General features: G+C 58.2%; 12 protein-coding genes across 12 annotated transcripts; 3 read left to right on the top strand and 9 right to left on the bottom strand.

The window, feature by feature from the left end:
* Positions 1-123: 123 nt before the first annotated feature.
* Positions 124-1791, bottom strand: PG985_007877 (uncharacterized protein; the record flags this gene model as incomplete). The annotated part of the gene is made up of 4 exons (XM_066827645.1): positions 124-530; positions 584-1059; positions 1137-1193; positions 1394-1791. The coding sequence occupies 4 exons, from the start codon at positions 1789-1791 to the stop codon at positions 124-126; spliced, it is 1338 nt and encodes a 445-aa protein (XP_066682557.1).
* A 1746-nt stretch (positions 1792-3537) lies between these two features.
* Positions 3538-3762, bottom strand: PG985_007878 (uncharacterized protein; the record flags this gene model as incomplete). Its single annotated transcript, XM_066827646.1, has 1 exon — positions 3538-3762. One exon carries the CDS (start codon positions 3760-3762, stop codon positions 3538-3540), a length of 225 nt encoding a protein of 74 aa, XP_066682558.1.
* Positions 3763-4554: 792 nt separating this feature from the next.
* Positions 4555-6094, bottom strand: PG985_007879 (uncharacterized protein; the record flags this gene model as incomplete). The annotated part of the gene is made up of 4 exons (XM_066827647.1): positions 4555-4751; positions 5098-5243; positions 5509-5626; positions 5689-6094. 4 exons carry the CDS (start codon positions 6092-6094, stop codon positions 4555-4557), a joined length of 867 nt encoding a protein of 288 aa, XP_066682559.1.
* Positions 6095-8413: 2319 nt separating this feature from the next.
* On the bottom strand, positions 8414-8857 carry PG985_007880 (uncharacterized protein; the record flags this gene model as incomplete). The annotated part of the gene is made up of 1 exon (XM_066827648.1): positions 8414-8857. One exon carries the CDS (start codon positions 8855-8857, stop codon positions 8414-8416), a length of 444 nt encoding a protein of 147 aa, XP_066682560.1.
* A 518-nt stretch (positions 8858-9375) lies between these two features.
* Positions 9376-9700, top strand: PG985_007881 (uncharacterized protein; the record flags this gene model as incomplete). The annotated part of the gene is made up of 2 exons (XM_066827649.1): positions 9376-9438; positions 9464-9700. 2 exons carry the CDS (start codon positions 9376-9378, stop codon positions 9698-9700), a joined length of 300 nt encoding a protein of 99 aa, XP_066682561.1.
* Positions 9701-11386: 1686 nt separating this feature from the next.
* PG985_007882 (uncharacterized protein) lies at positions 11387-11995 on the bottom strand (the record flags this gene model as incomplete). The annotated part of the gene is made up of 3 exons (XM_066827650.1): positions 11387-11476; positions 11563-11700; positions 11738-11995. The coding sequence occupies 3 exons, from the start codon at positions 11993-11995 to the stop codon at positions 11387-11389; spliced, it is 486 nt and encodes a 161-aa protein (XP_066682562.1).
* Positions 11996-12359: 364 nt separating this feature from the next.
* On the bottom strand, positions 12360-12611 carry PG985_007883 (uncharacterized protein; the record flags this gene model as incomplete). Its single annotated transcript, XM_066827651.1, has 1 exon — positions 12360-12611. One exon carries the CDS (start codon positions 12609-12611, stop codon positions 12360-12362), a length of 252 nt encoding a protein of 83 aa, XP_066682563.1.
* A 232-nt stretch (positions 12612-12843) lies between these two features.
* Positions 12844-13434, bottom strand: PG985_007884 (uncharacterized protein; the record flags this gene model as incomplete). The annotated part of the gene is made up of 1 exon (XM_066827652.1): positions 12844-13434. One exon carries the CDS (start codon positions 13432-13434, stop codon positions 12844-12846), a length of 591 nt encoding a protein of 196 aa, XP_066682564.1.
* A 202-nt stretch (positions 13435-13636) lies between these two features.
* On the bottom strand, positions 13637-13960 carry PG985_007885 (uncharacterized protein; the record flags this gene model as incomplete). The annotated part of the gene is made up of 1 exon (XM_066827653.1): positions 13637-13960. The coding sequence occupies one exon, from the start codon at positions 13958-13960 to the stop codon at positions 13637-13639; it is 324 nt and encodes a 107-aa protein (XP_066682565.1).
* Positions 13961-14072: 112 nt separating this feature from the next.
* Positions 14073-14639, bottom strand: PG985_007886 (uncharacterized protein; the record flags this gene model as incomplete). Its single annotated transcript, XM_066827654.1, has 2 exons — positions 14073-14289; positions 14374-14639. 2 exons carry the CDS (start codon positions 14637-14639, stop codon positions 14073-14075), a joined length of 483 nt encoding a protein of 160 aa, XP_066682566.1.
* A 2605-nt stretch (positions 14640-17244) lies between these two features.
* PG985_007887 (uncharacterized protein) lies at positions 17245-19125 on the top strand (the record flags this gene model as incomplete). The annotated part of the gene is made up of 1 exon (XM_066827655.1): positions 17245-19125. The coding sequence occupies one exon, from the start codon at positions 17245-17247 to the stop codon at positions 19123-19125; it is 1881 nt and encodes a 626-aa protein (XP_066682567.1).
* A 1837-nt stretch (positions 19126-20962) lies between these two features.
* On the top strand, positions 20963-21793 carry PG985_007888 (uncharacterized protein; the record flags this gene model as incomplete). Its single annotated transcript, XM_066827656.1, has 3 exons — positions 20963-21098; positions 21250-21323; positions 21380-21793. 3 exons carry the CDS (start codon positions 20963-20965, stop codon positions 21791-21793), a joined length of 624 nt encoding a protein of 207 aa, XP_066682568.1.
* Positions 21794-21900: the final 107 nt, after the last annotated feature.

Genomic DNA, 21900 nt, shown 5'->3' on the forward strand with positions numbered 1-21900 from the left:
ACCCTAACCCTAACCCTAACCCTAACCCTAACCCTAACCCTAACCCTAACCCTAACCCTGACCCTAACCCTAACCCTTCACCGCCACCTCTCCACCATCGCCGCACTTCCTCCTGCTCCCGCCCTAGCGGTTAGCGTGACGGGTTAGCGGCGGGGTGTGTCGCGACGGGTCCGGGCGTGGGGTTGGGCGAGGTTGGGCGCCGTCGGTGGTGGAAGCGGAAGTCCGTCGCAAGTGCGGGTTGATGGGCTGCCTGAATGGCATGGAGTGCGGTCGATGCAGCAGCGTCGAGCGGTCCAGTCGGGCTTCGGCGGGTGTGGCGGCAAACCGCACTTGTCGGTCGTCTCGAGTGGTCAGCGCCGTGTTGGTGCTGGGACGGGTCCAAGGAAGGGGTTGGGCATGTGTGGTGGAGGGCTTCTCGTCGCAATCCCAGCTGTCGATGTGGAAGTTGGGTCGCAAGTGGTTGGTGCATCGGTGGATGGCGTTCGGTCGGTGGCATGTCTGGCAGTTGGTGCAGGAATCGGTTCGCGTGTCTGGTAATTGAAGCGGGAGCCGATTCGCGTGTCAGCTTGGTGGCGGCTCGCACGAGTCAATCGGCCGCAATTGTGGTGGTGTGCAACAGCGCTTGAAGTGGTGCGCGCGATCTCCCGTCGGCTGCTGGTGCCCTCTCGCTTTCGCCAAAATCGCGCATCGGTGTCGGGGCGGGAACAGCAGCTGTCGCGGTTCTGCAATCGTGATCCTGCATTGTCTGTCAATCGAGTCGTCGCGTCAACAGCAAAGTGCATTCCGGCGAGGGGATGGGACGGCTTGTCGTGTCCGTCGACGTGGCCGGCATGCTGAATCCCGCGGACGGCTTCTTGATGGGTCAGCCAGTCGGTCGGTGCATCTTGCGTTGTTGGTGTGCTCTGAGTTGGTTGCGCAGAGCTGTCCTTGTCGCATTGACTTGGGCTGACACTTCGGGAAATGGTTGTTGCGGCGATCTCCAACCCCTGCTGGTTTGCCCCCAGTTCCGCATCCACTGCATGGCCTGGGCTGTCCTCCGACCTCTCCAGCTTCGTCCTTCTGCCCACATGTAGCTCAACATGCCTTTCAAGTAGATGGACGAATCGCTTTGGCCGGAAGTGGCATGTCCCTCTTACCGGTCCACTGGGTGACTGTGTTGGTGGTCTCTCTGGTCGATGGCAATTCCGGCTGACCTTGGTCATGGGTGAGACTGCCAGTTGCTCCACATGCGACAAGGTCCAAATCGGAAATGGCGGCGATGCCATCCCTTGAGCAAATCCGTGAAGACATGCACCCGTTCGAAGTGACGCCCACGTTTGCCATCGTGAGCCGGCCATGCACCGACGAGACACCGACGGCTTGCCTTGTACTAGCCCCTGCAAGCCCAATCTACCGGCTGTCAGTGATGTCCTCATGTCCAAGCCGAAGACCGTAAACCACATGCTCCACGATGATGGCAATAGCCACGAACTGCATGCATGGGAACGCGTCGAGGGACGATGGCTGGGGAACACGGCAGTGTTTCTCTTCTCCAGCGCCGTATCCCCCAATCTGCCAACGTCTAGTGCTGCTTTCGTGTCCATCGTGAAGACCGTAGACCACATGCTCCACGATGATCGCAGTCTGGTAGCGGCACTGTGTGAGGAAAGCTGCGAGTGTCTCTCCCCCTGTGCTCTCTTCCCTGCAATCACGGCAACTTCGGTTCAAGGCGTTGCCAGATGTCCCCATTGGCTGGCACACCTTCGTTGAAAGAGTGTCATCCGTTCGTGGCACGGTCCCATAGGCCTGCATCACTGCCACGAATCTCCGGTGAGCGTCAGCATGGCGCAATGCTCAAAGCTGCCGACAGACGACTTGCTTCATCCCCAAACTCGGTTCACCGCATAGTGTAGCATTTGTGCTGCCCAGTAAAGCGAGATCCACTCCATCAGTGGCACATTGCCTGCTTTCTGAGTGGCACCCCTGACAAGCAATCACCATCCGGCGTCTGCACTCTTGTTCGCGGGCATCGAGTTCAAGCTCCAATCACATCACTCAAGGCCACATCTGAGGTGAGTGGTGCCTCGCAGGTCATGAGTGTCAATCGTCTCCAGTTGCAGTGACTCCTGCTTCAGACTCTCATGAAGCCAACACTGGACAAGCGACACCGCAATAGGCGAGGGGAACACTGCATGCAGGCGGTAGAAGTCGAGGTAGCCGGGCTTGCTGTGAAAAAGGTGGCACTTGGGATGTGATAAGTAGACCTCCAGCTGCGATTTCACTGTGGTGTTCCTCAATTCGAGGAGTGCCCCCGGATTCACTTGAGACAGCATGCTCTACGCTTCGCCCTGAATGGAGACCTGCATGAACATAGGAGAGGTGTTCGACACCAACAGTTGCATTGGGGTCGTCAATGTCGGCAATGACCAGGTTCCAGTCGTCAATGTGCCGAAGACTGTCGCTGTCGAACAGCCTCTAGGCGATCTCGGCCTCGAAAAAGGAAGCGAATGCCGACCTTGGTAGAGCGTATGCCCGTGAGTTGAGACCTGACTATGTGCAAAGGGGAATTTCAGACAGCCCTGCAATGCGAAGTCGAGTCTAGGACAGGCTGTAGCACGTGTGATGCCCAGTCAAGCAAGACCCATTTCATCAGCAGCAGCACATTGCCTGCTATCTGAATGACACCCCTGCGATGTCAGGACTCCTGCTAGCAGGCATCAACTCCAGACTCCCATGTCTGCTGCTTGGCCAGACAAGTGTGCTTGCCCCCAATAGCAGTGACTTTTGCTGCATAACTGGCTCCCGGTCTATGCTCCTTGCTCTCTCTCTAAGTCGTACACTCGCTGTGGACTCCCTGTCACGTCGAGGAGTGCCCTTCTTTCACTTGCGACGGCATCTCCTGTGCTTCGACCTGAACGGAGACGCACATGGTCAGAGCAGAAGTGCTTGCAACTCGACAGCAACAGTTGCAGCACGCCTTCTCCAAACTTGCAGTCTTGGTGTCGATCATAGCAGAGTGCAAGATGCCCCTAGGTCGAGACCTGCCAATGCACCGAGCAAACGTCAGCCAGCCGTGCAATGGAGGAGAAGTCGAGTCCATAGCGGCTCCGTGCCACTGCAGAAGCACCCCTCTTGGTCGAGTTGTCACATCCCCATGTTCCATCTAGGAGTCGTATCTGGAGGGCCCATCTGGCTACAAAGGATATCCGGTCCCAGTGCGCTGCCAGTGTCCTCGTCCGGGACTCGTTTGCCAAACACCGAGGTTGTCTGGGGTGGCGCAGAGTGATCGATCTGGGTTGCATTGTTGCCACCTGAGCAGAATGCAGCCGACCATCATGCCGCCAGCGTGTTGGAGGAGCGTGAATGAGTGGATCTCCAGACAGAGAACCGCCCAGAAAGCCTGTTTCCTCACGGTGAGGGTCGACTGACTGCCAGATTCAGAGGAAAGCGAACGCGGGCCACCAGCTGACTCGCTGCTTCAAGGGACTGGCGGTCTTTGCACTTGGCAGTGAAGCAGAAAATGGGAAGAGCGCTGGCTTCAAGGTCAGACAAGTCAGATCAAGCCATACCAGCCAAAAGTGAAGTTCGGGTGCAAGTATGAGGTTTCGTGCTGCGTCTCAGGTGAGTAGGCGAGACCGAGACTTCCCCATCTCCATCCGATGCAGTCCGGTCCCAGTGGTTGCCAGATCGGCAAGAAGGAAGGCAGCCAAGCGTGATCTCGGTGCAGACGTTCTTGCGGCGTCGAGCCGTCACGGGCGGGAGGACATCACGCGGGGGCGCCATCTTGGTGATGGTTCGTTGGGACGACGTGCCCCTTCTCATGAGGTCTGGCAGTCTCATCTTTGATGCCTCGCAATTGGATCGTGTCTTGCACTGACTGACTTAGACACCAGGAAAGCAGCTTCAGCAGCAAGAGCACCCCAACCCCAGCCGTACCTGGCGACTATAGCGGAACATTGCAAGGTGAAAAGGGGGCAGCATCTTGTGGGGTTTTCGACCGAGGATGGCTTGACAAACTAGAACAGCACTTCTGACATAGCCGCAGGTAGGATCTCCTGGTTGGACATGAGTGGCATTTGGACTTGCGGGATTGAATGGTCCCCCGTGCCTGGATCTCAGTCATCCTCCAGAGCACAATCGGACTGCCACAAATGCCAGTTTGCCAGCAACCGGCATCTACGGACTCACATTTCTGCTAGAGTTGACCTGGCGAACTAAAACAGCGCTCGCCGTCCATTGCCCGATGCTCCAGACTCCATGGCAGAGATGCATGCGATGTTGCATGCTGTGCAATCTACCAGAAACAAGCAAGCTGCCTTGGCTCGGGAAACACCCATCCCGGTCTCTTCTACTGGAGATCTGGCTGTCGACATCATGGTCCATGTGGCCGGACTCGAAAGCGTCTGGATGGAGGCGGGGAAAGGCTTCACGACAGAGATATAGGCACAGTCACATTTCCCCATGGCGCTACAACTGAGGTGGAAGGATCACTCGACAAGGGTTTCGCGCAACCTCTTGCCAGGATAGCAAACTCTAGATCAAGGAATCCCGGCTTGACGCAAACGCTGCCTTCAGTCAGCGTTTCTGGAAAAGGCTCACCTCGGCGGCACCCCGCTTCTGGCCTTGCACTATGTAGAACACAGCGATCCTCTTTGCGTATACCAGATGGTACACATCTCGAGAGAAGTCCGGTGGCTGCCGAGGGTCCATGCCCAACCACTCGAGACCTGTGGCTGCCGATTGAATCGGTGTGGGAGCCCAAGGTCTCTCATCTGGGCCAGATCAGTGCATGCCCCATTCCTAATTGCCATATCCAATCTCATCAGCTTGAGGCGCAATTGGCGGTACATCTCAACACTGGTGACCTGATCGTGCAGCTTGAAGTGCTGCAGGAAGTATGCCGTGTCGCCCTTGATAGGAGAATGCCCAAGTCTTGGCTGACGCAGAAAGCCCCTGAGAAATCCGCAACCACGATTTGGGAGTTGCCCAATAGACCACCCAAGCCTCTTCCATTCGCACGTCTATCCAGCTCCTCTAGTCACACTCTCTGTTGGTCGTTTTCTGCTCTCGAATCCTCCAGTCCTAACTTCTGCTCGGATATCGCGCCCGGACGCATACTCGCGGAAGGGACGGCCTCAGTCGATCGGGAACTGTGGATCGAGGTCGCCTGTCCAAACCAGCTCCAATGACCGGGATCCTTTCTCAGCGCCTTCTTGTCGGTGGCGAGGTGCTGTTGCGGTCGTTCATGAGAGTTGGGCTGACAGCTGTCGAAGGTAGTCCGCACACTGGATCGTGTGGAACGCAGCAATCCCGAGTCTTGGCCGCAGCAACAAAAAGCCGCTGAGAAGCATGCAAGCACGATGTAGGAGCTACCCCACAGACCACTAACTCCAGGCTTCTACATCCATCCTGCTCTTCTAGCACAATCCATGCTGATAGGTCCTGCTCTCGTTGCCGAGTACTCGCTATTCCAGATTGTGCTCGCAAATCCCGCATCACGGCACTCGACTTCGACGGACGGCAACAGACTGGGCGGCTCCGGAGTTGGGGAATGGGGATTGGGTCGAGGTCATCTCTCCAAACCAGCTCAAGTGTCTGTGACCCCATTCCAGCTCCTTGTCGGTGACGGGATGCAGTTGCAGGCGTTCTAGAAACGAAGTCGGTTGCAGGATGGAAGAGGTGGACGGCTGTCGAAGGTGGTCCGCACACTGGATCGTGGGATACGGGGACGCGAGTGTCGGCTTGAAATGATCATGGCCTTGGTGGGAAGCACACCTGGCCGGATCACTGTACTTGTGCCTCCTTGTTTCGACAAGGTGGGCGTTCGCTCTGCTTCTCCATGGGATGGCCCTGATGTAGAGGCTTGGCGAGATTGAGGAACTGCCAATAGTGACTTGCCCCCGGGAAATGGCAAGCGAACGGGGAACCCCATCTCCTGTCTGGATGAGCTCATGTCGAATTCCAAGGGGCAGACATCAGTGTTGGCATTCGCAGTGACGAGAGCTGACAACTCAAAGTGAAAGTCGCAGGCACTGGACATCCAGGGGATTGGGGGCCGCACCAGCAACACGCCAGGAAGCCAATATGCCACGGCAAACTCGAGACATGGTAGCATGGGCAACCGGAAGAGGCCGGAGATGGTCTGGGAGAATCAGGGCACATCCACTGGAGGATTGGTCTCGTCCATCAACCCTAGCTATTCGGCGGCGACAGCTTCACTTTCACGAAACACTCCGCCATTGCGATTAACGGGCCGACCATTGGCAAGCTGCACCGGCATGCTATCAGGCGACTCTACTTGTCACCTTGTCGTACATCTGGAGTCCCTACAACCAGGCCCCGTCCCTTGCCCCCTGTTTTCCCCTGCCCCTGCTCACACGATGCCACGCCGACTCATCCGACGACGGCTGAAACCAGTCCCAGTGTCTTCAATGCGGCATCTCCTGTGCTAGAGTTGCAGTTGGCTGCCTTTGCCACCTCACCCATCATCCTCGTCCCCACAGACTTCAACCTCCCTGCTATCCATGCCAAATCCACCCGCCCCCTCCAAAATCCACAAGCCCACGAAGAGCTTGCTGGTCCAGGGCAGCATGACAGGCGGCCCATGCTTGTGGAGGCATACCCAATTAGCGAGCCAAGGACTTTCGACTGTGGCGATGCAGTGCTGAGTTTGCCCAGTCAGCATTGGAAGGAGAGCACTTTGAACTGCGTGGTTGAGGAGGGGCAAGAGTGGATGTGGCGAGTGTGTGTCTTTGGCATGGGTTTCAAAAGGGTTTGGCTCAGGCACAGGCTTCGGAGGGTCTCGCCTGAGTGGATCAGCAGACTGACGCGACGGTGTCACGCAGCTGCCACAACAAGGGCTCGGCTTTCCAAATCCAAGTTTGGCAGGATGACCCTGTCGCCGAGATGCACAGTGACACGAGTTTGCTACAGCCTCGCAACGGAGTGGTGCCAAAGTGCATGTCCATTTTCGGGATGGACCCATGTGTTGGAACCTGTGGTGGTCGAGGCCATCTGGGGATTCGCAAGGGGTTTCCTCATCAAAGGGGTAGCAGTCTCCCAAGGGTCAAGCAGGTTGCAGTCAAACAGGTTTCAGTCAGGCATATCGCAGTCAAAGTTGCAAGCAATGCAGGGAATTCCAAGGCGATATGCCCATTCAGTGTGTCATCCCACGGTGAGCATCGCGCCCAGCTCTTATCATGGCTAAGCGGCAGTAGGGAATGCAACAAAGCTTGCCGCATTCCGAGGCAGTCTTCATCCCTCTACAGGCGAGTAAAGTGGCAAGTTCTTCTCGATTGCCACCGATTCCAGCTGGGGAAAGACTGCATTCCATCAACGCCTCCATTCTCCATGGGATTTGGGCGTCTTTGCCAGAGAAGGCCGATCTCACGGGCTTTGTGTTAGCCCGCCGGTCTACTCCTCTTGCTACGGACGGCTTTTGTGCTAAGACACTGTCACGGGAGCGAGATCGAGAGCCGTCAGTTTGAGTGTGCATGGGAGACGAGGGGATACGGCAGCACTTAAGTCCATGGACTGGGTTGCTGCCGAATCTGGAACTCAGCGGAACGTCGCCAGCTGGAGGAATTCGGGCAAAGGAGGTCTCTCAGGATGCACGACGTCGCTGGTGTGGCATCGATCGTCGTGCGCAAGCCGCGATGTCCCCTCTCCCTATTTGCCAATGTCTTGATGCAACGAGCTGTCTGCCTGGCTTCTGCGACGCAGGAACTCGGCGCTACGGTGTTCCAACTGTTGGGGCAGCTTAGCCTTGTATTCGGGCTGGGGTGGTTTGCCCATGAAGCGGCAGGATTGCCAAGCCAAACTGCGTTGTGCCTACCTGGCCTTCTTGTTCACCTGGAGCTCGATGCTACCGGCTTTGCCTGTCCCTCAGATGTGTTATTCGTCAACTGAAAAGCCCAGCGCTCATTGGCAGCTGGTCCCAGTCGAGGGCATCTTGCATCACTCTCCCAACTGAGCCGGATGTACAAGTTGACGATGCTCCAATTGGCTTCGGACTTCGAGAGCACAGATAGGTCGCCTGCAAAGGGGGTTTGGCGAGCTTCTATCGGTAGAGGTCTACCTACACTAGAGCAGCTATCCGGTGCAACTTGTCCAACATGGATCAGTTGACCCTCTCAGTAGTACTGCCACCTAATTCACAGACTTGACCATGGCAGATCTAGACGGAGTGACAATTGATCGTAGCTTGGCGGATCTCGCTCAACTGCCTGCCCAATGCCAATACATGCCACTTTCCTGTGCTATCGGTTCACCAGCTCCCTTGCGAGCAGACGACAGCACCCGGATCAATTTCATGCCCCTTTTGGCTCCCTTCAGAGCTACCCCACCAACACCGACGATTGCGGGGTTGCACTAGCTCACCCGACGCCCTGCGTCTGTTGGGTAACAGCGAGACCGCTGATGAGAACCGTGCATGCTATTGTGGGCTTGCCCCTAGGTTGCCGCTTGTCAGCAGCTTTCCCCTTCGCCGCGGCATGATCAGGTTTGCAATCGAATGCAGCAGATTGGCGCAGCTATTCTGCAGCAAGACGTTGAAATAGAAGTGCGCCCGAGCGTCCGGAGCGAGCGCGATGACGCAATGGCGGAGACCGCGGTGGCCATAGCTTCGCAGCCCTGCCAGCCACAGCAGCCAACCCCGGTCAAGCAATGCACTCAAATTGAGCTGGTCGTCGAGAAACAGTGCCGCCAATGACTTCTTCATAGAGGGGATGGCCACCAGCTCTATGCCTTGGGCGGAGCCACGTCCAAGTTGGCGTTGTGAGGAGTCGCATGGGTAGTTCCCCTCGTTTTGCTGAGAGCCCATGAAGGTGGTGCCGCGATTGTCATCGAAGTCGTATTGCACAATAGCCGAGGAAGGCATGCTCACCTGCACCACTCTCCCATGCCCGGGGGACCTTCGCGGTGGACTAGAAGGTGACTAGCGCTGCTGAGACTCGTGGCCTCGGAGAACAGCTGCTGAAGCGAAGTACGGCTTTGAAGTCATCTTCTCATGCCCATACTCGGCGTCATGGTCGTCGACTACCGGATTCCCCGTCGCTGGAACGTGTACACCAAGGAACCGGCGAGGCCTTCACCGTGCACGGCATCGCGGGGTCTCTTGATCCAGCAAGTACATGTACCAGCTCGGCCTCCTGCTCTCCTTCTTCAGGGCGCCGGGGCGTATTACAGGTTGAGACCTGTCTGGTCGGTGTCCGGCTGGCTTTCTTCTGGTCGCGGCGTGGTCTTCAAATAGCCCAGCATCTTCTGTCTTGCTGTCTCACCTCACCCAGCATTTAGAAGCGGCGGACGTCAGTGTTGCATGCGAATTGACTTGCCCGATTTCCACCCAGTGCTTGTAGAGCAGACAGAGACCGAGTTACTGGAAGTCACACTCCCTCCATGCGCCTTGCCACTTCCACAGACGTTGCCGTCGTCGCAAATACCTCGGCCTTCTTCGCCCTGGTGAGCAAAGCAAGCACCACTGCAGAGATGGCGGAGAAGCCGAGAACAGGCCGGTTCTGAGTTGCTGCAGGTGTTCCCCAGCAAGAATGGCTGCAACCAAAAGCCCGGCGGTGAGTGCGAGCTGGTAGGGCCGCAGCAGTTGTTGATGTCGCACTTGAGCGAGACGCCGACATTGCTGTTGTCAGTGCTCATGCGGTTGACCTCGTCGCCCGCCACCAAGCCCCGTCGCCGTGAAGATGGCGGCGCCGCTATGACACCATGAATGCGCTGAACCACTCTCGTTGTAGTACCTGGCCGTTTTGGCGTGGCCCCTGCCTTTGGACTAGAGTATGTCAGCAGCTGGGAAGACGGGTTCCACTCTGCCACAAGAAGCCCCAAAGCGCGCTGCATAGACCAACCCCGGCACCACTCCACCATGGCTCCCTCCCCGAGGTTGACATGCCTGGCTGAAACCAGTGATCAGCCCCTGACGGCGGGGAAGCCGTCCGGGTAGTCCTTCACCCAGGCCGTTCCCCTACCCCGGGTTGGCGGGGGAAAGGACGTCTCCTCTTGTCTTCCCCAGCCCGAGCCTGAGAAATCCGACATCTGTAGGCTCGACCATTCAGCACCATGTGCCAATGTGTCGTGGAGCCTAGTCTTCAGCATGGTCCAAGTCAGCTCCACAGCGATGGAGTTCACGTTCCAGGTTCATTACGGTGCTTCGCCACAGCCTAGAGACACATAGCAAAACAGGAAGAGTAGATGCACTTAAACGCTGAAAGGCAGCCTCGAGAGCGGCAACAAGACTTCAGCCATCAGCTCAAACAGCCACGTCTTCCGGGGTGGCGACTCCTACCGCACAGGCACGACTTTCGACTTTGGGAAGGCAGGCTGACCGAATGAGAGACAGAGGGGCCTTTAGCAGCAGGCCTTCCCCAAATCCCACATTGACAGCTGAGGATGAGACGAGCAGCCACGTGGTGCATGCCTTCAACTGCCGGAGATGGTGCAGACTCATGATGTAAAGAGGGGTGAGTGATACCCAGAAGTCTCGGGGATGTCCGGATATAGCCCTCGAGATTGCCGAATTCCATGTGCAGACTTGTGGTCATCGTGCACTAAAACAATCGCCATCGGGTAGTACGCAGTAAGTGCTCGCCGACCACATCTCTCATGTGCCCCGGCCTAAGCAGCAGCTGGAAATGCCACTGCAGCCCCAGCACCTCCAGAGCTTGCAGCAACTCCGACAATCACAGCAACACTAAGCCGGCCCGACGATCAGCCGCAGCGCAGCGAACCATGGTGGTCGCTGGGAGTTGCTCCTTTTTCCTTCACGGCGGACTGCACAAGCATGCAATCTGCATCCCATCAGCCTATGCTCTCACCACGTCTCCTGACCAGCCAATGGACTTCCTGCTTCATCTGCTTCAGTCTGGCTTTGAAGGTCCATCTGCATTACCCGATGTCGAGGACGAGCCGGGCAACTCACATGAATCCGAGGCTCGCACGGCCAGTGGCTGAATGCCTTGACAAGATCCTCCTCCTTGCCGCCCGCCGCAGCCGGCAACTCCTCCACCTAGCCGGCCAGCTGTAGCTCGACGACACGAGGGCTAACAAGAAGAGCGGCTTATGCCAGTCCCGCGTGCCAAGTGTCTCGCCCACCACCCCGTCGTCTTCATCCTTCGTGGTGAGCGCCTTCTGGAGCTGGTTGCAGGCCGTCGGACTGGCGGAGGATGGCAGCCAAGAACTGGGCTCGGAACAAGAGGGGCAACTCGGGTGGTTGCCATGCAAGGTTGACGAGGGTCCACAAACAGCCGTAGCTAAAGGGCCGGGGAGCGGTGGACTGGCCAGGGTGTCTTGCAAAGAGCCCTTCCCACAGAAGGAACAACTTCTAGACTCGCTTCTGCAGCGCGTCGGGCTGGTTCAGTGGAGTGCAGCTCAGCTCCGGCCAGTCGCCCATGGGGCTCGCCTAGCCGTTGTCGGCCCAGACCTTCGAGAAGCTCGTCATGTAGTCGGCGTTGAACACCCCTCGTGGCTTGCCGAAGTTGGACATGAGCGTCTACTCCTGGGCAGTGAGCATGGGGTCATCTCACCTGGGACCCAGCCCCACGTCCCTGTAAAGCATCTAGGTATCCGCGTGGGAACCTTGGCGAACTTGCCGCCGGGCCTCTCTGAGCAGTACCCCAGCTGCCACTGCGACAGGTTCTGCGGGCGCCTGTTAAGCCGGGCTACGAAGGACTCGCGCAGGACATGCAAGACGGGGTGGGTGAGGGCCGCGTGCAACTGGCAGGGGTGGTCCTAGTGGAGTCCGTTGGAGAACTCGGGGGCGACATCGGCTTGTTAGTTGTCGTTGTGGTCGAGAAGCGGGTCTCGACAGGCAGCCTCGCGACCGCCGTTGCCCGCCGTTGCCCGCCGTTGCCCGCCGTTGCCCGCCGTTGCCCGCCGTTGCCCGCCATGCTTCACGCTGCCCGAGGACGAGGTGGTCCAGGCGCCGGTAAAAGTCCCCGTTGGAGCAGTCGTGCTCGATGATCTTGCGGGTGTGAGCTTCGACCTGGCGGTGTAGGTTGCCGGGCGACATGGCGGTCGACTGCCTCTTGCGGGAGGTCCCGAAGCGGCCCTTGACGAGTGTCAAGGAAGTCGTCGCCCCCACGGCCAAGGTACAAGGCAATGTGAATGGCAATCGGGTATGCCGGGCAGCCCAGGGTGACTTTGCCCCAGTCCCTCTCCGTGCCCTTGGCCACGAAAAAGTAAGTCGCTCCATCACGCCTCGAAGAGCAGGAGCAGGTGCAGGCGCAGGAACATCGAGAAGAAGGCACAGGCATTCTCATCGCCTTGAGCATCGGTGTAGGCCACCTTAGCTCCACCAAACTCCCACCAGAGCTCATGTGCGGAGTTGAACTGGCACTCGGCGAAGTTGCTGGTCCGACGACACCAGCTGCACCTCATCGTTGTGCGGGGCGGTGACACGGCAATGAAACCTTCTCTGATGCTGATGCGGCCACCAAGCCGAGCGGGGCCGCCTGCGACGTGTTGGGCACGTTGCAAGACTTGGAACCCATGGAGGGCAGCTGAGGCGCAGGCGCCGCCCCCGAGGAGCCAGTCGAGAAAGTCGTCGAGGTGACGGTTCCCCACTCCCGATCGTGGCCGGCGTGGTACATGAACATGACTCGCTCCAGGACGTTCTTGAGGGGCATTTGCCGATGCAGGAACATTAGCATGGACGCACAGGCGTTCTGGTCGCCGAGAGCATCGATGTAGGCCACCCTAAGCCCAAGTTCCTGTGCACAGTTGAACTGGCACTTGGCAAAGTTGCTGAACCCCTTGTGGCAGTGGAAGGCGGGGCTGAGGTCCGACGACGCCGGCAGCGACGGGGGGATGAGTCTTCCTCCTCGTTGATGGGCCCGCGATCGGTCTGTCCGAGTCGATTCAGCTTCGATCGTCCACCGAGCCGACCACCACCGCTTGCGACGTGTCGGGCACGTTGCGCGGCTTGGGCGCCATGGAGGGCAGCTGAGGCGTGGCCCATTCTGGGGGCAGACGTCGGGGCAGAGGTGGGGAGGATGGCTGGTGCCCCTGTGGTACAGACGCGGGGTTGGGGCTGCCCACCTCGGCGGGCGCGGCAGGCGAGGGTGGCACGTACAAGGGCTTCATGGTCGCGAGCGCATTGACGCGGCCCGACTGGAGCGGCTTGTCGACGGCCTCAGCGGCCAGCTCGAGCGTCTCGTCGATAGACTGGGTGGGGAAGAGGCTCACTGGCAGACTGATGTGAGGCATGTCCCTGTGGGCGGGCAGGGCCCGGGACGAACGGAGACAGAAGACCTCGTCGTTGGGGGTGCGTGGCATGGAGAAGGAAGGGCGGTAAGGCATGGCGCTGTTGACAAAGGTCCGCTGGAGGTCCTGCTTCGTCACACCCGGCGGGATCTCGTCTCGGACATCGCCCTGAGCCGCTTCTCGATCTGCGTGGTGAACTGCTCGATTACCGAGAGCACGCTGTTGCTGGCATGGAGGGCTTGGCATGTGAACTGGTTTTTGCCCGGGCGGGTCGAGGCGCGGCGGTACTCCTGGTGGGCATGTCACTCCCGGACGCACTCCGGGACGGCATTGCAGTTGTCAGAGGAACCGGGGATTACCGAGCACAGTGGGTTGATGGGGAGATCCAGAGTCCCCATCAGCAGCACGACCTTGAGATACACCGTGCCTCGTTCTCTCGGGCCTGGTGCTACAAGTGGGGTGCATCAGGGGCAAGGTGTTGAGGAGAAGCAGCCGTCTCAAGAGGGGGATCATCAGCCGGGGGCTTTGGAGGCAAGGGCGGGTGCTGACGTGAGAGGCTTGCTGGCAGCATTGAACTCTGCAGCGGTGCTTGGGTTTCTCCTTGGGTGGGAGCTTTGTTGCCGCGGCAGGTGCCGGGACCTCGTCCGAGGAATCCGGGAACTCCGAGGACTCGACGTCGGAGGAAATCCGGACTGGTTCCGTGACCGGCTGACGAGGGGACTTTGGAGCAGAGGTACCGGCACGGAGACCCGAGTCCTGCCACGGCCACCATGATGAACCTGGGCAAGGGGGCTACCGCCAGACTGAAAAAGCGTTGTTGAGTTGGCCACCCCTCAATGGCCGTTACAGTGCATACAGCTACATTGGCTTTACCTCGTCTATGATCAGTCAATGACACTCCAATGCAATGCTCCATAGCCAGTTCCTGGCCATATTGCGGCGAGAGACCAGATGGCAAGGCAGTGACACTTCCACATCAGGTGGATTGGCTTCAGCTCAGCCTTGGCCAGGGAAGGATCCATATCCACCTTCCCGGGGAGCACGCCCTTGCGCATGCTCTTCTCGGGCTTCTCATCCCCGTCTGAACAGTGCGCCTGCGTGCTACAAGGGAAGTGTAGTCTGATCTTCCCATAGCAGATTCTTGCCCGCTATGTAGGAATGGCATACCGCATCTTTCAGCCAGACTTCAGGGATATACATCGCCTAGTCGGTAGCGGAGAGGCAGCAACGTTTAGCAGTGTCGGACTTGGGGCTGTTTCACGACTTGATGGGAGCTTGGCAGCCCATGAAGCAATGACATGTTGCCAGCAGACAGGAGTAGATGCGCCGTGCTCTGAAGGACCTTGAGCACCTGCAGGGGTCGGAACAGCTCCAGCTAAGCACATGGTTCGGGGATGCCGAGTTCCCCATGCAAGTATAGGGTCAAGTGAGGGAGAGCAGAAGGGGCCCATGTTGGAGGCGGCGTCTCGGAAGCCGTGTGTAGATGTCGACTCCAAGACCAACCGTGTGCTGATCCATCCACGAATGTCAACTGTCACGCCCTTCCAGATCTACGATTCAGCCTGCCAGCACTCGGCCTGCTATGGTCGATCACGGATTTCTCTCGAGGGAGCTGCTGGACTACCAGAGAAACTCTCAAGTGCGTTCATCCTACGTGGAGATGCATGACCTGTCGTTGAAATCCCTCCAGCTTCCCAATCTACCCTGCCACCATGACCAAAGGAGCTCCAGGGTGTTTCTGACACATGGAGAATCTGTCTATGGGATCCGCACCTCTTGCTCCCCTTTCTCACTCCACATCCTGCCGCAGCTGAGTCGGTCTGCTCACTTTTTCTTGGCATTCGACTTTTGGGAGGCCAGCAGCTTTGTAGGACGGAGAAAGGGGTCAACGAATCCTTCAGCCGTGTCCAACAGGCTCTCGGAGCATTTAGGGCACCACCTGCCTTACAAAGCGGCGAGACACTCTGCTTAAGGCGACTGAAATAGGGCCGGTATCTCCTTGCAGGCAAGTCCATAGTCGGTTTGGATGCCGGGACCAACAACTGCTCGAGGCGTGATTCAATGCGTTCACTGTTGGGTGGTATTTCGGCATCAGAATCCCGGAAGCAGTGCCGTGCATCAACTCTGTAGAGCTTGCCTGCCTGTAGTTGCTACATCTGAGTGAGTGCCTTGCTGTCGGCAACCACGACCTCTCTCATGTCAAAATGTACGGGTCACTCACACTGTGGCGGATGGATGCAGGCCTTTGAGGTGTTGCACTTCTCTCATGCATCCCCCTCGATGCAGTTGTGAACGTGATAGCTGCCACGGTTCGCGCGAAGAGTTAGCCAAAACCCCAGCCCGGAAAAGCGGCAGCCAACGAATTCGACGAATTTCAAGCAGCGTCTACAACCACAGACAAGCACGCTCGGACATAGAAGATTCTCCAGGGTTTCCAAAATTGCCAGCCGCGTTGCTCTACGCCCCGTGGTCGACGAGATATGGCCGAGTCCCAGATGCAGATGCACGGTAGCGAGTGACACTGGAACATATCTCGACAACCAGAGATCAGGTGAAGACGGGACTACGGGCATTGGGACCGGATGAGAAAGAGCATCCTCGGAGTGTGCCGCACGTAGTACTCTGCCGTTATCGTGTGTTCGCCCTATTCCGATCAGACCCGGCGCGGCCCGGCATCAACTCCGGCGACAACTCCGAACAACGTCGCCAATCAAGCAGACTACACGTGCTCTTTGGGAACACCCGAGAAGAGGCGATGTACTAGAACGCTGCATTCGAATTTGATGGAGTCTTTGATGTCCATTTCGGCTTGCCTGGTTGGTGTTCTCAGGTCACCGAGTGGCGACCAGAAGACTTACATGTTCATGTCGATGTAGTCCTGCCGAAGAGGTCCTACCTGTGGTCTTGCTCAGACTCGGTAGTACTCCAATCACTCGAGGATTCTGGTGCCCCTCGGCCAATTCGCCTCGCTCACTTTGCCTTTCGGGGACTGACTGCGGTGAGGTTGACTGAGGTTCTGGGTTCGACACAAATACAGCTTTGGCCGACTGGTTCAGGTAGCATCTCCATTCGTGCTTTTGTCACTGGTAGTCCTTCCTCTCCCGAAGTCTTCACATCGTATATGCACTTGGTCGGGTCGATGCCCCCACGCACCATCACCAAAGGGATGGACCGGAAGATGCGTGTACTTGTATGCCTGTATATGGGCACCTGCGAAGTGGCCAGCTCATCAGGACAGCTCGAGGCGGGTCGATTTGCTTGGCCCTGATGCGCACCAGTTGACCATCTGTTTCTGGTGGACTTGCTCCGGCCGGCCAAGGCCAGGCTTTACGGTCCTGCTTGGTGACGTCGGGCTACGGGCTACGGGCTACTGGCTGCAAGACGGTCAGTAGAAAGTGGTGGGCTTTCATTAGAGGAGACGAGAGCAATGCCACAGAAGCATATATCTACACTGCTCGAGGGAGGGAGGTGAGAGATAGGAGAGACGACATCACAGCACATCAGGCAGACAGACAGCCTAGGCATTGGCATTTGGACGATGATACAGTAGGAGTACGGCAAAGCTGGTCACAGTAAAAGGAAGCATAGCAAGCCATTTTGTGCTACAGAGCAGTGTGTTCATCCAGATGATGCACAAGTCGAGTTTTCGCATTGGAGATCGTAGGCACAATTGAAGAACGCGCATGATGCATGGCAAGCTGCCTACAGTCCACACTGAAATGGGCGACACCCAAGTGCACTGGCAATTGAACTGCTGCTCACTGTACCCATAGCAGCGATTGTAGCTGTTGAACTCGCAATTGAATGCCCCCATTCTCAGGTCTCCTGCCGCCAATTGCCAGTGGAACCAAACAACCACAACAACACAGGCAGCACAACGCGTTCTGCCAATCTTGGCCAAACCTACCAAAATCGAATGCGATTGAACAGCAAACTGCATCGACTCCTACCACGCTGCGATCAACTCCTACCAAATTCTCGCGCCATCTGCCGCCAACTCCTACCAATTCTCGCGACTGCCACCAACCAACTGCCACTGCCGCCGCCACCACCACCATGTCCCACGAAAACGAATCCGACGTGGGCAGCCTCAGCGACCCCGAGCGCCTACAGCTCCTGCGCGCCCGCTGGCCCGTCTTCGAGAACGAGCCCGAGCCTGCCCCCGGCTACGACGCCTTCCTGGTGGTGCTACGCCACATCTACAGCTTCGTGCCGACCGACGTCCTCCCCCAGTACGGAGAGGAGTCCCTCCAGGTCCTGCAAGTGGCCCGCAAACCCGTCCTCGACGCCAACGCCGGCCTCGTCAAGGAGAGCAAACGCTCCTCCCTCTTTGAGCTCATCGACGAGCCCCAGAGCCACCCAGACCGCCTGCGCTTCCAAAGCCTGGCTCAAAACCCGAACCTCGTGGCCAGATTTTGGTCCCGCTACTACTTCCGGTTGTACAGCCCCACCGTGCTCGCCTTGGCCCCCGGCAGCCAGGACTGGGTTCTCGACGAGCCCTACGAGGCGCAGAAGATCGCCCTCGAAAGCCTATACCGCTGGGACGGCACCCGGCCCCTGGGCGAATCCCTGGGCGCGCTGTTTGGTGTCTTCCGCCACCCCCCGACCGGCTGGCGCTACCTCCGCCTGCCCGGCATGCCGACCATCCTCCGCGTCCTGTACAACCCGAACGGCGACCAACTCATGATCGGACCCGAGTTCCACCAAATCCGCCGCTTCGACCTCGCGGCCAAGGACTGCGAGCCCACCGACGGCGAGAACCAGAGCTTCGAGCTCAAGCAGGTCAAGTGCCAGTACCGACTCGTCGCCGCCGTCGACTTGACCAACGATACCGTCCGCCTCTACGGCATCGACGGCGCCTATATCCGGGCGCCGCCAGACCACGGCCACCTCGTCGACGTCCGAGGAAGCATCGGCGATATCGACCGCCCGTACATGCTCTTCTTCGCCCGCACCGCCGACGACGCGCCGCCGCAAGTGCCGGAAACGCCGGAAATCGTGCTGCCACCCTTCTTGCCCGAAGAAGGTGGGTTTGCACCGACCATGGAGGCCGACGACCCCAATGAAGGTTTCGACGACGACCCCAACGCAGGTTTCGACGACGACCCCAACGCAGGTTTCGACGACGACGCCGAAGACGACGAGCCCCGAGACGATGGCGAAGCTCAGCTGCCCAAACAGCCCGAGGATATTCCCGAAGTCGAAGCTCCGACTTTCACCATGGGCGTTTTCCACCAGTCCGCCCCTGCTTTGGACCTCGAAGACGAGTCCCTCAACATCGCCCTCGGCAACCTACCGGCGCCCGCCAAGTCCATCGCTGCCAACCAGTACGGCGACTCAGACGACGACGAATCCGAGCCCGAGCCCGAACCCGAGCCCGAACCCCAGCCCGAGGCCCAAGATATCGAGATGGGCAACGTCCATCCCGACCGACGCAGCGCAACTGCTCGTCCGCCGTCGCCATCGCACGATAACCGTCGCGATGATCGCCGACCCCGTGAGCGGTCTTGGTCGCCACGCCGCCCATCGCGCCGCCCGTCACCACGTCGACGGTCGCCTTCACCACGACGACGGTCGCCATACCGCGAGGGACCGTCACCATACCGACGAGGACCATCGCCATACCGCCGAGGTCCGTCGCCAACCCCGCCTCCTCAAAGGGCGGATCGCTACCGGCCTGAGCCGCGCCGGCCTGACAACACCCGGTCCAGGCCAATGTACGACTACCGAAACGAGTACCGCGACGACTTCGGACCTCCAAGCGGCCGATACCCCCGGGGCGAGTCGTACGACGATGCATGGGACAACCGCGAGCCCTACCGAGACCGTGGCCCCCCGCCCGAATATCGCGACCCTCGACGTTACCACACTCCGAGATCGTCCGACAACCGCCGCCGCTCCCGCTCACCATCGCGGGACTACAACAGCTACTACTAGAACCAGAGCAATTAAAATCTGTTTGCAACTAATTGTGTTTCTCCCTGTGACATGTTCTTCCACTTGTGCACGTTGTCAATTGTAGATGTGAATGCAGGTAGATGGTGGATGCATGTAAGCTGTGTTGGGCCATAGGCCCTGGGACGTGTAAGTCGACACCAGTTTTGCTGTGCACCGCTTTTTGGTGGTGCACCAGGAGTCGGTGCACCACCAAAATCGGGTTGCCAATTGAGCCGCCAGTGCACCACCGCAACTCTGCCCCAAATGAGATCGCAACCATCATTGGCGACGAGCATGCGACCTTCTCTGAGGTGATTTGGTACGGGCAATTGAATACGACATGGGAAAACACATTTGCATCGAGTGCGACACGGCCGGCAGTAGTGGAAGGGAGATGCGCCGGGATGCATTGGTGGAAGAGTGTGTGGAAAAGTCTGTGAAGGCGGTTTTGGTGGTGCACAACGAGTTTGTGCACCACCTACAGGTGTCGCAAGTCTGTGCAGGTCAATTGGGTGGGCAGGCCCAGTCTGTGCACCACCATAAATCTGGGTGGGGCGCTGCCAATTGGCACCCATTTGTCTGTGAACCCGCATTTGGTGGTGCAACTCGAGTTTGTGCACCACTGCAGTTGTAGGTGGGGACTGCCAATTGCGCCCGCCAACCGCCCAACCAGTCTGTGAAGGTGCTTTTGGTGGTGCACAACGAGTCTGTGAACCACCCAACCCAGCGCCCCGCCTGCCGGGAGTCTGTGAAGGCCAATTCGCAGGTGCACCAACAGTCTGTGAACCACCGCAATTGCAGCGCACTTCTACATATCGCCAATTCAATTGCGCACCCAGCACAAGCTGATGCGACACCGTGGAATCAATTGCATCTCGCATACAGGACCATCGCAAGCACTCAATAAGTAGAAGTAGACCGCAAATGAAGAGACGCATTGGCAAGTAGTGCTGTCAGAGTGTGCGCGACACTGCGACATACCGGTGCAGGCGGTTTTGGTGTCGCAGGTGATGCAGCAATTGAGGTGAACCTGTATTTGGTGGTGCACCTTGAGCCTGTGCACCACCAATTGATTAGGTGCAGCAATTGGGTGCGGCAATTGGGGGTGCAGCAATTGTGTGAACCTGTATTGGGTGGTGCACCAAGAGTCTGTGAACCACCAATTGGCTGGGTGGTGCAGCAATTGGGTGCTGCAATTGAGGTGTACCTGTTTTTGGTGGTGCACCTGAAGTCTGTGAACCACCTATCTGATGTGGGGGTTGGAGCTGGTGCTGCAGCAAGTCTGTGAACCTGCTTTTGGTGGTGCACCAGCAGTCTGTGCACCACCTATTGGAGGCGGGGTGGGGCCGGCGGCGCGCCTAGTCTGTGAAGGCCTTTTTGGTGGTGCACCTCGAGTCTGTGAACCACCAATTCCGGGGGTGGGCCACAGCCATAGTCTGTGAACCTGCTTTTGGTGGCCCTGGCGAGTCTGTGCACCACCCAAATCGGGGGCCCAATCTGTGCACCACCTATTGGGCCTCCCTGCCATGCAAACATCTGCTTCCCCGTCGCGATTGACGATGCTGTGCCCAGAGGCATCGCTAACAGCGGCTGTTCAATTGCAGGCAGCATGGCAAGGTATGCACACATGGTATAGGCCAGGTTCGTGTTCCTAGCGATCATCCCTCTCTGAGATCATGCAATGGCACCAGGAGGCCGAGAGCTGTTCCTCTGGAGTTGCTCAACTTCGGGTGAGCAATGCGCTAGTGTGTTGTTTCGGCCAGTAGCAAGTCGCTGAGCGGTCGGCATGAAGTGCGCCCCTTGTAGGTCTCCTGGCAGACAAGCAACATCCGCAACGATGGGTGTGGCGAAGGTTCGCAGGCCGGCGCCTGATCACCCTGAGGAGCAAGTCGATGAGGAAGAGGATGAAGAAGTTGAGCCACAGACCCATGGTAGACAGACGTCGTATCCCTTCAAGGAGCAACAGATGCCATGTGGGTGTTGCAGATCCGGATGTCAGATAGCTGCTGGAGAACTTGCCAGGTGAACCTGCTGTGGAAGAGATATGCATACCGCTGTTGATGCAAGGGGATGGTCAAGCCCTTTTCTGACGTCCCTTGAACTTGTGTAGCAATGTGCATTCAGCTGTCTCGAGTGAAAGAGGATTCTGCGCGACATCCGACTGGATCTCCGAGCCAGTGATGGTAGTTCCCGAAACAGTGAGTGAACCGAGTAGTCCTTGGGTCGCTACGAACAGCTACTACCCAAAAGGTAGAATCGTCTCTCTTGCAGTGTGACTGGCAGAGCCAAACGTTCAGGGCAAGTCTCGTCTTGCCTCTTTGCCGCCAACACCACCGCCAGCACCACCGCCAACCGCATTCATCAGGAAGTTGCTGAGATAGCTTCGCCACCAATGCAAAGCAAGTACACCAGCTCCATGACCATCCCTGTCAAGGTGCTCTCTCCGTACTTCAAACGGCCGCGAAGGGGAAATGCTGTCCGACCTACATGTGTGCTTCTGGCCCTGCGCCTGGAGAAGACGGGCACTCGGAGCCATTGTGGCATACTACCGACGAGATGGATATGCCAGTGCTCAGGGGCGCACCCTACTCTCACGCCATCGAAGGGTGACTTTCCATTGCAGAAGATCGCCGTATATCGAGAGGCGCATGCTTCCCGTCTGTGCTGAGAAACCGAGCAATTACATATTCGTGGACTGCGATCAAATCCGCGGCACTCCTTGGCTTGACCATGGCTTCAGTTTCTGAGATGGGCACCAAGCGTGGGCTGGTTGCG

This window comes from Apiospora marii, assembly GCF_038362585.1.
Source record: "Apiospora marii strain CBS 49790 chromosome Unknown utg000005l_segment0_segment0, whole genome shotgun sequence".
In the NCBI taxonomy this organism is placed as follows: domain Eukaryota; kingdom Fungi; phylum Ascomycota; class Sordariomycetes; order Amphisphaeriales; family Apiosporaceae; genus Apiospora; species Apiospora marii.